Source organism: Dendropsophus ebraccatus, chromosome 15 (assembly GCF_027789765.1).
Source record: "Dendropsophus ebraccatus isolate aDenEbr1 chromosome 15, aDenEbr1.pat, whole genome shotgun sequence".
In the NCBI taxonomy this organism is placed as follows: domain Eukaryota; kingdom Metazoa; phylum Chordata; class Amphibia; order Anura; family Hylidae; genus Dendropsophus; species Dendropsophus ebraccatus.
In genome coordinates, this window is record NC_091468.1 from 56,531,212 (window position 1) to 56,544,195 (window position 12,984).

The 12,984-nt window shown below is 44.8% G+C and overlaps 1 protein-coding gene across 1 annotated transcript; it reads left to right on the forward strand.

Annotated features, from left to right (window-relative positions):
• The first annotated feature begins 229 nt into the window (after positions 1-229).
• LOC138774027 (paraneoplastic antigen Ma2-like) lies at positions 230-1,642 on the forward strand. Its single transcript, XM_069954570.1, has one exon. It carries the CDS (start codon positions 230-232, stop codon positions 1,640-1,642), a length of 1,413 nt encoding a protein of 470 aa, XP_069810671.1.
• The last annotated feature ends 11,342 nt before the right edge of the window (positions 1,643-12,984 follow it).

Sequence of the window (12,984 nt, forward strand, 5' to 3'; positions counted from 1 at the left end):
TGTGAGTATATCACTTATAGTGTATTGAGTGTGTACCAAGCTAGGTGGGGGTTTCCTGAGTCAGCCCCTGGCAGAAGAGTGACAACCTCCTGCATACCAAGCAAGCTCTTGTCAAGACTCAGGTGGAGGCACTGCGCTGAGTGAGAAGGTGAAACAAACCAAAACCCCCCTCCTTACACTGGAAGCTCCATTAGGGGGTGTTACATTGGAGGCACTGCTGAGATCGAACATGGCTGAGAAAGCCCAGTCAAGTACAGCTGCCACAGACTTTATTACTGCAAAAGATGTGTTAACATGGTGTATAGAAACTAATACAACAATAGAACATAGCTTTGCCATCGATGGAGAGCTTAATGACGCTTCAGATGAAGATATATTACGAATAGCAAGCAGACTGCAGGAAGTTATACAACCCAGAGTTGTTGATCGTCGTAGTACCAGTAGAAGTGTAATCTCTACAGCTCTTATCACAACTGAGAGGTTATTAGAGAGAGAGTACTTCCCTGCCATTATTGCTGTTCCACAAGAATATGGTGGACGATGGAGGATTGTCTGGCCACTGGAGCCCACCGCAGAAGGCATACCTCCAGTGCTGAGCCCACAGCGGAGAGGGTCTGGTAGATGCTTGCCCCCCACTCCTCCCCGAGTCACGGCTGAAGAAACTCCCACTACTAATGTGCTGGTTGCCGCCATGGAGAGACTAGTGGGTCAGTTTGCAAAAATGAACCCAGAAGGAAATTACAGGCGGTTGAGGACATTCTCCGGCTTAGTACCCACCCCAGCTGGGGAAGAGGGATATGAAACTTGGAGGGATGTTGCTTTGCAGTACTTGGAGGAATGGCAGTGCTCTGATGCAGTAAAGAGGCAAAGGATAGTAGAAAGCCTGAAAGGACCGGCAATGGAAATAGTGCAAGCTGCTTGGCGAGGTAAACCCCAAGTGACATCTCAGGACTACATGACTGCTCTTGAAGATGCTTTTGGGTCACCTGAGGATGCCACTGACCTCCTCTACAAGCTTCGGGTCACCTATCAAGAGGCAGGGGAAAAGATGTCTGATTACCTCTATAGGTTGGACAAGCTGATCTACAGAATAGTGTCCAAAGGCGGACTTGACTCTAAGGAAGTGGACAACTGCCGTCTTGATCAAATGCTCCGGGGTGCTTTGACTAATGATCCGATTGCTCAGAGGCTGAGATGCACTGACCGGGACAAGATTCCACTCTCTTTCCATCAGCTGCTTAAGCAAGTTCGGCAAGAAGAAGCTACTTTAATGGCCAGAGAGCAAACAGTGAAAAAAGTAGCAGCCATTGCTCCCAAGCCTCAATTAAGTCAACGTGAAGAAGAGCTGTTAAAAATTGTTGAGAAACAAGGGGAGCAGATTGCTCAGCTCTTAAATGTTCATACAAAAGACGTTGAACGGTTGAAGCAGGCTACCCACAAGGTAGAGAGACAACTAAGTCCCCAACAGAGGGCTAGCAGTAGCTCTACCAGACGTGGAGATAAGAATCCAGAGGGATGCTTTGTGTGCGGAAGTTTTGATCACATGGCTCGTCACTGCTCTATGAAGTGGTCTTCCAAGAGGTCACCCTCCCCCCTCACAAAGAAAAATTATCAGTCAAAAAACGGGGAAGGGGGTCAGTAGAGTGCAGTACTGACCCCCATTTAGTCACCCAGGTTTGCTCAGCCACTCCAGAAGTCCATAATCACAGACTACTCCCAGGAGGCCTAATGGGACCTGCTCCCCATGTCCCGGCCTATATCAATGGACACCCATGCACAGTCTTACTGGATAGTGGGTCTCAGGTCTCCATTATATTTGAGAAATGGTACCAAAGATATCTGCCTGATGTGCCGCTGCAACCACTATCTGGATTAGTTGTCTGGGGACTCAGCGAGCAAAGCTACCCCTATCGGGGATATGTAACAGTCTCCCTTCGGTTCCCTAAAGCCATAGTGGGAGTGGAGAAAGAAATACCCATTGTGGCCTTGGTGTGCCCTGAAGCAGAAGCTGATTCAAAAGAGATACCAATCATAGTGGGGACCAATGCCAACATTTTCCGTACCCTAGCACAGTGGTGTCGAGAAGTTGGGGGAGAGAATTACTCACAGACCCTTACGATCCACCCGATCTGCTTGGAAGCATATATAAAGAAAGAGAAAGAAGAAAAGAAGGAACTTTGTGCTGAATGTTTTGACTCATGCTTCGAAGGCAGCAATTTGAAGACAGAAGAGCGTAAATTGGTGATACAAGGAATGATGGAAAGAGCGGCTGCCTTTTCCTTAGGGGATTGGGATCTTGGATTGGCCCGAGGAGTGCAGCATCACATTAGGCTGACAGATGAGAAGCCTTTCCGTGAGAGGTCACGAAGATTAGCCCCTGCAGATTTTGAAGATGTCCGACGGCACCTGTATGGCTTACTAGGGACAGGAGTAATCATAGAGTCTAACAGTCCCTATGCTTCACCTATTGTAATAGCGAGAAAGAAAAATGGAGATATTCGAATGTGCGTGGACTACCGCACTTTGAACAGCCATACTGTTCCTGATCAATACACTGTACCCAGAATTGACGAAGCATTAGACTGTCTTCAGGGGAGCCAGTGGTTTTCTGTGTTGGATCTGCGGAGTGGTTATTACCAGATCCCCATGAGTGAGGAAGATCAAGAAAAAACAGCCTTTATCTGCCCCATCGGTTTCTACCAGTTCCAGAGAATGCCTCAGGGAGTCTCCGGTGCTCCAGCAACATTCCAGAGATGTATGGACAAGGTGGTGGGAGATATGAACTTCCGTGAAGTTTTGGTCTACCTAGATGATTTGATCATATTTGGGCGTTCACTTGAAGAACATAACCAGAGACTGTTTAAGGTACTTGATCGTCTGATGGACAATGGGCTGAAGCTGTCGTTGGAAAAGTGCCGACTTTGTCAGACTTCTGTTAAGTATGTCGGACACATTGTGAGTCGAGATGGGATTTCTACTGACCCAGCTAAAGTGGAAGTGGTAGTCAACTGGCCCAGGCCCACCAAGCTTGGGGAGCTTCGGTCCTTCTTGGGATTTTGTGGATATTATCGGAGATTTGTACCACAGTACTCAAAGGTTGCCAAGCCTTTAACAGCCCTCACTCAAGGGTATCCCCCTCCACGTGGCCAAGCAAAATCAAAGAAATCAGAAAGAAAAACATACTTCCGAGTCAGTGAACCTTTTGGAGAAAGGTGGACCCCGGCGTGTGAAGAAGCGTTCAAGAAGCTAAAAGCCTGTTTAACACAAGCTCCTGTGCTAGCCTATGTGGATCCCAGTCGGCCCTATGTGCTACATGTAGATGCTTCATTTGAGGGACTAGGAGCAGTATTGTACCAAGATTATGAAGGCACTCTACGCCCAGCTTATTACGTCAGCAGAGGATTGACTCCCAGTGAACGCAACTACCCAGTCCACAAATTGGAATTTCTGGCGCTAAAGTGGGCAGTAGTGGACAAACTGCATGACTACCTTTATGGTGTCCACTTTGAAGTTCACACTGACAACAACCCTCTGACCTATGTAAGGACTACAGCCAAACTTGATGCAACAGGGCACAGGTGGCTTGCTGCTTTGGCAATATATGACTTCAGCTTGAAGTATCGTCCTGGCAGCACAAATGTAGATGCCGACGCCTATCTCTTTTTTGGGAGCTCCAGAGGAAGCCCTTCCCCCCATGTTTTGTCATTTGACCAGGGTCAAGACTGATTCCCTACCGCAGCTGACACGGGATCAGATTGAGAAGGCACAACAAGAAGACCCTTCTGTAGGGGTGGTGCGTTGGTCAGTGAAACGGGGATTGAGACCAGAACAAAGTGCTCTCAAGACAGAAGAATCAATGCTGCTTGCTCGTCAGATAGAGTCCTTAGTTGTGAGAAAAGGACTGCTATATCGGAACTCTCCACGTAAACAAGGAAAAGTTCCTCAACAGCTGGTGTTACCCACTCAATTCAGAGAACTGGCCTTAAGGGCTTTGCATGATGATCATGGGCACTTGGGCATAGAAAAGACAACTAGTCTCATTACTGATCGATTCTACTGGCCGAAAATGGAGGCTGACATCGAGAGGTATTGCAAGCATTGTGAGCGGTGTATAATGAGAAAAACTCTGCCCACTCGATCAGCTCCCCTTGTCAATCTTACCAGTGATGGCCCACTCGAGTTGGTGTGTATCGACTTCCTGTCCATTGAACCGGATGAAGGAAACGTGAGCAACGTACTAGTGGTTACTGATCATTTCACCCGATATGCTCAAGCATACCCCACTAAAGATCAAAGAGCTACTACGGTAGCCAAGACTCTGTGGGAGAAATTCTTTGTGCATTACGGGCTGCCAGCACGCATCCACTCTGATCAAGGAAGAGACTTTGAGAGTCGGCTGATTCGAGAGTTATGTGAAATATGTGGAATCAAAAAGTCCAGAACCACTCCTTTTCATCCTCAGGGGGACCCACAGCCTGAGAGGTTTAATCGCACCCTACTCAATATGCTGGGTACTCTGGACCAGCGAAAGAAAGGGCAGTGGAGCCGGCATATAAGTCAGCTGGTCCACGCCTACAACTGCACCAAGAATGAGTCCACAGGATACTCTCCTTATTTCCTCATGTTTGGCAGAGAGGCCAGACTTCCTGTAGATGTCTGCTTTGGGGTGTCTACTGATCAGACATCAGGAAGGACATACCTTAGGTATGTGTCACAACTGAGAGAAGAGTTGAAGAGCGCTTACCAGCTGGCTGAACAGGCCTCAAATCGCTCAGGCCAAAGGAACAAAGCTCGGTATGATAGAAGAGTTCGAGAGCACATTTTGCAGCCTGGAGACAGAGTCCTCATTCAACAATTGGGTCTGCATGGGAAACACAAATTAGCTGATCGATGGCGCTCAGAACCCTTTATTGTAGTGGAGAAATTGTCAGGCATCCCTGCTTATCGAGTGAAACCAGAGCGAAATAAAGGGACTACCAAGACTTACCACCGCCAGCATCTGTTACCTATTGGAGAAAATGTCTGTTTCAGAAGTCCTGTGACTGAGGAAGTACGGGGTAAAGCTAAGCCTCCAAGAAGGAGTAATCGGCTGTGTCAACCAGTCAGCCCGGTGATAAACCCTGAGGACAGTGAAAGTGAGTCTACTGATGACTGGGGACTGGATTACAGCTGGGTCGATGGCCCTTCTTCGGTTGTGGAAGATGCTGAAGATTTGTCACCAGATGGGGATGAACCAATGGAATACTCCCCTGACTGTTCCCATCTTACATTGGGGGAGACTGTGGAAGAAAGGTTGCCTGATGAAGAAGCCAATGAAGTAGAACTTGACCCACAGCATGAAGCCCAAGAGTCAGGGGTGGAGGAAGGGACCCCCACAGTACACATTCGCCCCAAGAGAGATATTAGACCCCCCATGATGCTAACTTATGATGATATGGGTCATGCTATCGAGGTCCCTAGAATTACATCATTACACTCAAATAGCATAGGGTCCAACTGCAACCATGTGTGGCGTGGCAGTGATTGGGGTGTGCCTGAGTGTAGAGTTGGTCAGGATGCTTTAACTCTATTTCACTTTTCAGGTGGTGAGCCAACTTTTAGTGCTTCTGCACCCACGCTGGCTCCCCAGGGGGAGGATGTAACCCCTGGAGAGGATTTAGGGAGAACAGCAGGTGCAGCTTATGAGAGAGGCACACAAACTACATTTCCCATCTCTCCCTGGGACAGTGAGCTGAGGGGAGCAGGAAGTGATGCTGCGCTGGGAGGAAGAGGAAGAAAGACAGAGAGAGACAGTGCATGGTGGGAAGCATGGTCTGAGGAGAGGAGACCACCTCCTGTGCTGGCTGTGTCAGAGGTCACAGAGAGAAACCTGACAGCTGAGAGAGGAAGGACTGAGCCCAGACAGGACCCCCCAGCTCCTGTGTGTCCAGTGAGGAGGATCCTGCCACCCACTCCCTCTGTGAGATCCTTCCTAAATGCTGCTGCTCCATGTTGGAAACCTGGACTGAGCCTGGTGTGTAGATCAGCAGCAAAAGAGTGAGTAACCCTTTGTATCCTGGCTGGTGAAGCTGTGGCTGGACAGTGACAATTAAAGAATCACAGCTTAGACCTTGTTGGAATCAGTTCTGTTCACAAGAGCTGTGACCTGGTAGATTGTTCAAGTTGCAACTCCTTTGTTATTAAGTGCACCAACAACTTCTAAAGCGCGCCAACGTCCGCGGCAACTGGGCCCCAGCGTATAGACATTTATCTTACTATATGGCTGCAGCCTCACTTATTACATATAGTCAGTGTGGATGTATGTGCCGGCTTGGTGTGCAGTGACTGTGTGTGATGAGAGTCACCTCCTAGAGTCTAAATTGTCAGAGTGCTCACACTAGTCACCCTGTTTACCAAACAACCCCCCTTCCTGCTGCTGAAGTGTTTCACTTTCAGGGGGAGAGTTCTGTGTTGCCACATTTATTTTTATGTCATATCCATTCCCTGTTTATTCATACCCCATTGTCAAGCCCAGTATTGGTTTTACCAAGCATTAAATTGGTTCCTGTTTCCATGTTAGTTCTCTCTGTGAGTATATCACTTATAGTGTATTGAGTGTGTACCAAGCTAGGTGGGGGTTTCCTGAGTCAGCCCCTGGCAGAAGAGTGACAACCTCCTGCATACCAAGCAAGCTCTTGTCAAGACTCAGGTGGAGGCACTGCGCTGAGTGAGAAGGTGAAACAAACCAAAACCCCCCTCCTTACACTGGAAGCTCCATTAGGGGGTGTTACAGAATGTTTAAATAAATAAAATAAAATAAAAAGAACTTGGCTTGTTGTAGGCTATGTTGTGTCCTACCAGTTTCAGTATACAAGATGGCAACACCACTAAGTTCTTCTGACTGATTAGGTCAACGTCCATCACGGAACCACTAAGAGTGACCTTCACTGTTCCAGCTCAAGATGAGCTGAGATCATCAAGTGTTGGCGGTATTATATTTCTATCATTATAGTTGTCTTGTTCTTTATTGGTTTATTTTTATCCTCTACTATAACCCCACTCTCCCATAAAGATCTGCACCTGGTTACTACTGGATACTGGTACATGGTTAGAAGTTATATAGCTGTTTGGATAATCTCCCTGTACATGGCAGGCATTATGGGACTTTAACACGGGCTGATTATAGTAACTCACAGGCTATGTTCACCCGGCAGCTTTTTCTATTTAAAACTACATCATTTTTTGCCGCAATTTAATTGACTTCAATGCAATGCATTAAAGTCAATCGAATGACGTACGTCGTATGAAATAACGGACATTGCCTGCACTGACGTCAAAATAATGATCATGAAAATTATTTTTGGACGTCTTATGCAAACAGAGGACGTTATTTTTTAGTTGTTCACATACAGTTTTTCCTTTTTCACCGTCATTTCACCGTTTTTACTATTAAATTCAATGGACTTTTCAAATAAAGACACAACCAAAGGCCAATCAGTCCACCTGACCTAGAATAATGTACCAACAGCCGTTACTGCACAGACTGGCGGCCAAACAGCAAAATGACAGACGTCATTTTAAACTCAAAATGATGGAAGTCATTTATTCTTTTCAAAAAAGAAGACAAGAAAAATCAGCTTGTGTAAAAGGGCCAGAGATTAGCCGACGAGTGAGCAAATGCATGCTCATAGGCTGATAGGCCTGGAAAATGCCTGGAAAACATGGTTACAGCCATAGCTGTAATTTAATTCTATTTAAAAATCTCAAGTCTTCCCATACTTATTAGCTGTTGTATGTTCTGTCGGAAGTGGAGTATTCTCTTCAGTCTGACACAGTGCTCTCTGCTGCCACCTCTGTCTGAAACAGGAACTGTCCAGAGCAGGAGAGGTTTTTTATGGGGATTTGCTGCTGCTCTGGACAGTTCCTGACATGGACAGAGGTGGCAGCAGAGAGCACTGTGTCAGACTGGAAAGAGTACCCCACTTCCTGCAGGGCATACAGGCGCTAATAAGTATGGGAAGACTTGATATTTTTAAATAGAAGTAAATTACAAATCTATCTAATGTTCTGAAACCAGTTGATTTGAAAGAAAGAAAAATTTTACTGGATAACCCCTTTAAGATATGTTTTCCTCCTAACTAGCTCTACCTAGTTAGCTGATTAGTATTCAGTACCTTGTGAGCAGGTAAGTGGGATCCTGCTTAAACGTTATTATTAATGATGTAAAATCCAAAGCAGAAGCATGATGGCAGCCTAAAGAAAGGGCACAAGATGGACACAGGAGACCCCTAAGAGCACTAGCACAAGTGTTCAGGGGGTACCTGTCTTAAAGCCATTGAGGATAGAGAGAGACTGGTGATTACGTAGACCATGCAGAAATAATAGCTGATCACACCTTTCTCAAAGCATTTAATCCTCGTTATCGGCCATACATTTCCCTATGTAAATGGGTGCAGTCAATAATTATTTTAAAGGTCCAGAAGAATGATCCAGCGATAATTTGTGCAGCCCAGTCTACAATTGCTTAACCACAAGGAGAGAGGTTTTGTTGCAGAATAAAATAAAGGAGAAAGCTAGTGGAAACACCATTCGTTTTATTTCCACATATAACACGGATTGGGAAAAGATGAGGGAAATTATGAAAAAACACTGGTCTGTACTATGTACTGATACAGTGTTAGCTAAGAAGTTGTCAGACTCCCCTATGATGACAGCTCGCAGGAGCAAAAATCTAAAGGACCTCTTGGTGCGAAGTCACTACGCACCTAAGAGGAAATGTCCCTTTGGCAGTACCAGCACCCAAAGAGTGGGTTGCTACCCATGTGGGGGATGCATGGCATGTGCCAACATAGAAAGAGCAGCGAGCTTTAGATCGGTAGATGGGAGGAGAAATTTTCAGATCCGTGATTATATATCATGCAGTACAAAATATGTGATTTACTATGCCACATGCGGATGTGGAAAAGTCTATGTAGGACTAACCTCTAGGGAATTAAGGATAAGGACGAGAGAACATGTAAGGGGGATTATTGCGGCAAAAGATGAGGAGGACTTTGGACAACTTAAGACGATACCAAGGCACTTTAAAACCTACCACAACTGTGATCCAAAATCATTTAAAGTGAGAGGGATAGAGAAGATCAATAGTGGCATCAGAGGGGGGAACATGAAAAGGATTCTTGCCCAAAAAGAATGCAGATGGATAACAACTCTTGGTACGCTGCACCCTATGGGTCTAAATGAACAGAGAAGTTTTGTATCTTTCCTGTAGTATCAGTTTTTAAAATTCATATTTTAACCTTTGTCTTTTTTGTATATAATTTTTAGTGATCTATTGCTTTGATTGCTGCTACACGAGAATCATGTCATCATTGGAACCATGGATGAAGAATCAAAAGGAAAAAAACATCATGTAATTAATCTACCATAGATACAGATAAAACTGAAGAAAAGAAGATTTCACAAAGATAAGAGAGAGAAAGGAAAGAATATTATAATAATAGTGATTGGAAATTTATGGATATAGGACATGGACTACAACATAATAATAAGGACTATAAAGACATAATAATTGATGTTGGATTTTTAGAGTGGATGGATGTCTGTATGCAAGTATGAATGTGGGGGGGTAGTTATGTTTTGTGTGTGTGGGTATGGGGTAAGGGGTGTGTGTGGGAGGGGGGTAGAGCAAGTGGGGTTTTTGGTATTGGAAATTTAATATATGTATTTATACAAATTTGAGAGTATGTGGTTTTTTATAATATTACATGAATTGCAGTGGATCATGTATTGTAGATTTTGCACTTATTGTATTTGCACTAGCACTTTTTTTGTGGGTAAGATATACATAACTATACATATTACAACGATGCACTTAATTAGTTTGTTTACTAATCTATTTATTTACAAATACATCTATTATTGCACTTTATATACAACACCTAATTACACGAGCACAGTACTGTTTTTTTAATAGGTTATTATCTTTTTGGTATACATCATTTTAGTCTATATAGTTATATCGGGATTTGTAATTTATAAATGAGATTTATAAATTAGGTTTAATTATAATGGCGGTATGGTTTATCCGATTACTGATTATATATTTTATTTATTTAGTTATTATTTTCATATTTATTATTTATTAGTATACTCGCATCATTGTCCGTAGTTCATGAATTAGGTCCTATATGCAAGATTTGGTACTAGGTCTAGGTAGATGAGAATATATTTACTTGATTCCAATGGTGGTGCGCCGAGAGCCGGGAACCAGGTACGGGCATCCTTTCGAAGCGGTCTCAAGATGCGCAGTGCGCATGTCCGTGTGCGTGTCACACGATGATGTGCGTTCCAGCGCTGAGTGCCGGAAGCGGAAGTGATGCGATACCCGTACGGCCCGGCGCTTGGCGCCAACGTCATCAGCGGCATCATATAAATAGTGGGATTAGACGGGGGTTAAGCCACACCCTCCTGAGGAAGCAAACCAACGTGAAACGTCGTTGAGGGGTATATGGTGGCAGATACATAGCAGCAGTAATGGGTAAGTGCTTAGGATCATATGAATGGAATTTACTGTGAGGTTAGTTAGCCGGTACTATTTGTCCCAGTGTGGACGACGGTGAGAGTATTCATACTAGCCTGTATATAGGGAGTCTTGAAGTACATTTTGCACTAACCTAGATATTATAAAAATTTAAAAATCTACGTATTTATCTGTGTGCTTGTATACTGCCATCTGCTGGTCTTTTCTATTTATTGCAAATCGTTTTTTTGTATGTTGTATTTTTATAATAAAGTATGTGGTTTTAAACTGTTAAACTAGCCTCAATATGGTTCTTTATGTATAAAATTGCTTAATCTTACAGACAAAGGGGCTGATTTACTAAGGTGTTCTGTGGTGTCCCACCACGGGTGTTCCTTGTATGGCACCTGTCACAAAAGCCTAATACTCAAAAGGAAAGTGGTGATGAAGGTGCATTTTCTTGTTTCGCCACTAGATGTCAGTATTTAATGTATGAGCATATGTGTGTGTGTGTGTGTTTTTGTATGTGTGTGTGTGTGTGTGTGTGCTGCACAGCTGTAGTTACTAGGGTTACTGTTTTTTCTTTGTATTCTGTGATCTTGTGGCCCAATGGGGATACTTTTGTTCTTCTACCTATCTCTATGCTTCTTTCTTTGTACACTTTCTTCTCCACCACTCACAGGGGCTCTTACATATCCCTAAAGGTAGAAGTCACTTGGGGAGAGGAAGTGTAGGGTCAGTTTCCCTCTGATTCTCTGAGGAGTAGGACACACAGAACAGGCATCCCTGCTGAACTTAGCCAGGGCCTAGTTCTGCCAGGATCCCTGTCCGGGACAGTCCAGCTGTGTTAGTGAGCCGAGACACACGTGTATGGAAAACTCAGGGACTTTTACTTCTGAAAGTATAACTACAGACACTATGCAGTGTTAGATCCCTAAAGGAGGACAAGTCAGAGATCACCCCAGCCCATGCCGTGAACCTCTCTAAACAGTGCAGGGCAGTATCCTAAGACAGAGGAACTGACCCAGATAGAACAAAGCTACCATAACAAAGGTCTACGAACTCTATCTCGCAGCGCAGGTGACACCGGATAATTTTGGACACTTAGCTACTCTCAGGTAACCAAGACTGGGGCTTGTGTCACCCTGATAGGACGGGTACCCCGACACTGCAGGGCGGAAGGTGGTTAAGTGACATTATAGTCAAAACATGGGCACAAGTATTCTTCTCTCAAGTATTCTTCTCTTCTCTCAAGTATCTCTCTCAACCACTTCCTAAAAGCAGGTGTAACACCAAACCTGTGTCAAACTGGTGCCACAACATTCCTATCACTGGCTAAGCTGTACTACACCACCGAAGAACCACCATAGAAGTGGCGTCACCAGGAACAACAAGCAGGTGACCGGTCAGCTACTACAGTTCCTGGCACCAAATTGTCAGGTTTTTGTCCAGGTGTGCAACACAGTTTGTCCAAAAACCTGACAAACCTGTCATTTTTGTCCAAAAGCCTGCCAAGTAAAGGCTCTATTACACGAAGCGATTATCGGATGTAGTCGGCCGATGCCGACCGTCACGGCCGATAATAGAAGACAACGATCAGCCAACATGCACAGTGTTGGCTGATTGTTGTCTTTCAAAATGTTTAAGCGGCAACAATCCTAATAGCAGCGATCTGCTGTCGTCTTAATAGGAGTGGCAGCAGCGGACCACCGCTATCTTCTTTGGGCTGCCCGGATGATCTAGCAATCCCCGCAGCCCCCCGGCCCTTACCCACATGCTGCAGACACGTGTAATAGCACTTGCAGCTAGTGGGGAACAAGGAGCGAGTGTGGGCCTGACAGGTCGGCGCTCGCTTGCTCCTTCTCGTCACCCTGTGTAATAGGTGCTTAAGCGTGCCGTGGGTGTGTCATGGGTGTGTCTTTTAAAACCCACCCCAACTGTCAGATTTACTAAGTATAGCATCATGTTTTTTATGTGTTTTCTATTCTAAAAACCAGACACTTCTAGAGTGACGGGATGGTCAGGTTTTATTTTTGTTTTATTATTTGTGTCACATTAATGAATTTGCCCAAAATCTCTAGCTTTCCCCTTAACCCCTTCCCGCATGAGGACGTAACGTAACAAGTCAGAGATCACCCCAGCCCATGCCGTGAACCTCTCTAAATAGTGCAGGGCAATCGAGTGCCAATCCGGGATCAGCGCACACCTGGGTCTGCACGTAATGGCACTAATCCTGGCTTGGTACTCGATTGCTTCCGGCTGCAGCAGCCGGAAGCAATCCAGTGCCTCTCTCATTGATCTATGCTGTATAACTATACAGCATAGATCTCTATGAGAGATCAGTGTGTATATACTAGAAGTCCCCTAGGGGGGCTTCTAGTATATGTGTAAAAAAAAAAGTTGTTTTGTTAATAAAAGCCCCCTCCCCTAATAAAAGTTTGAATCTTCCCCCTTTTCCCATTTTATAAATAAAAATAAATAAC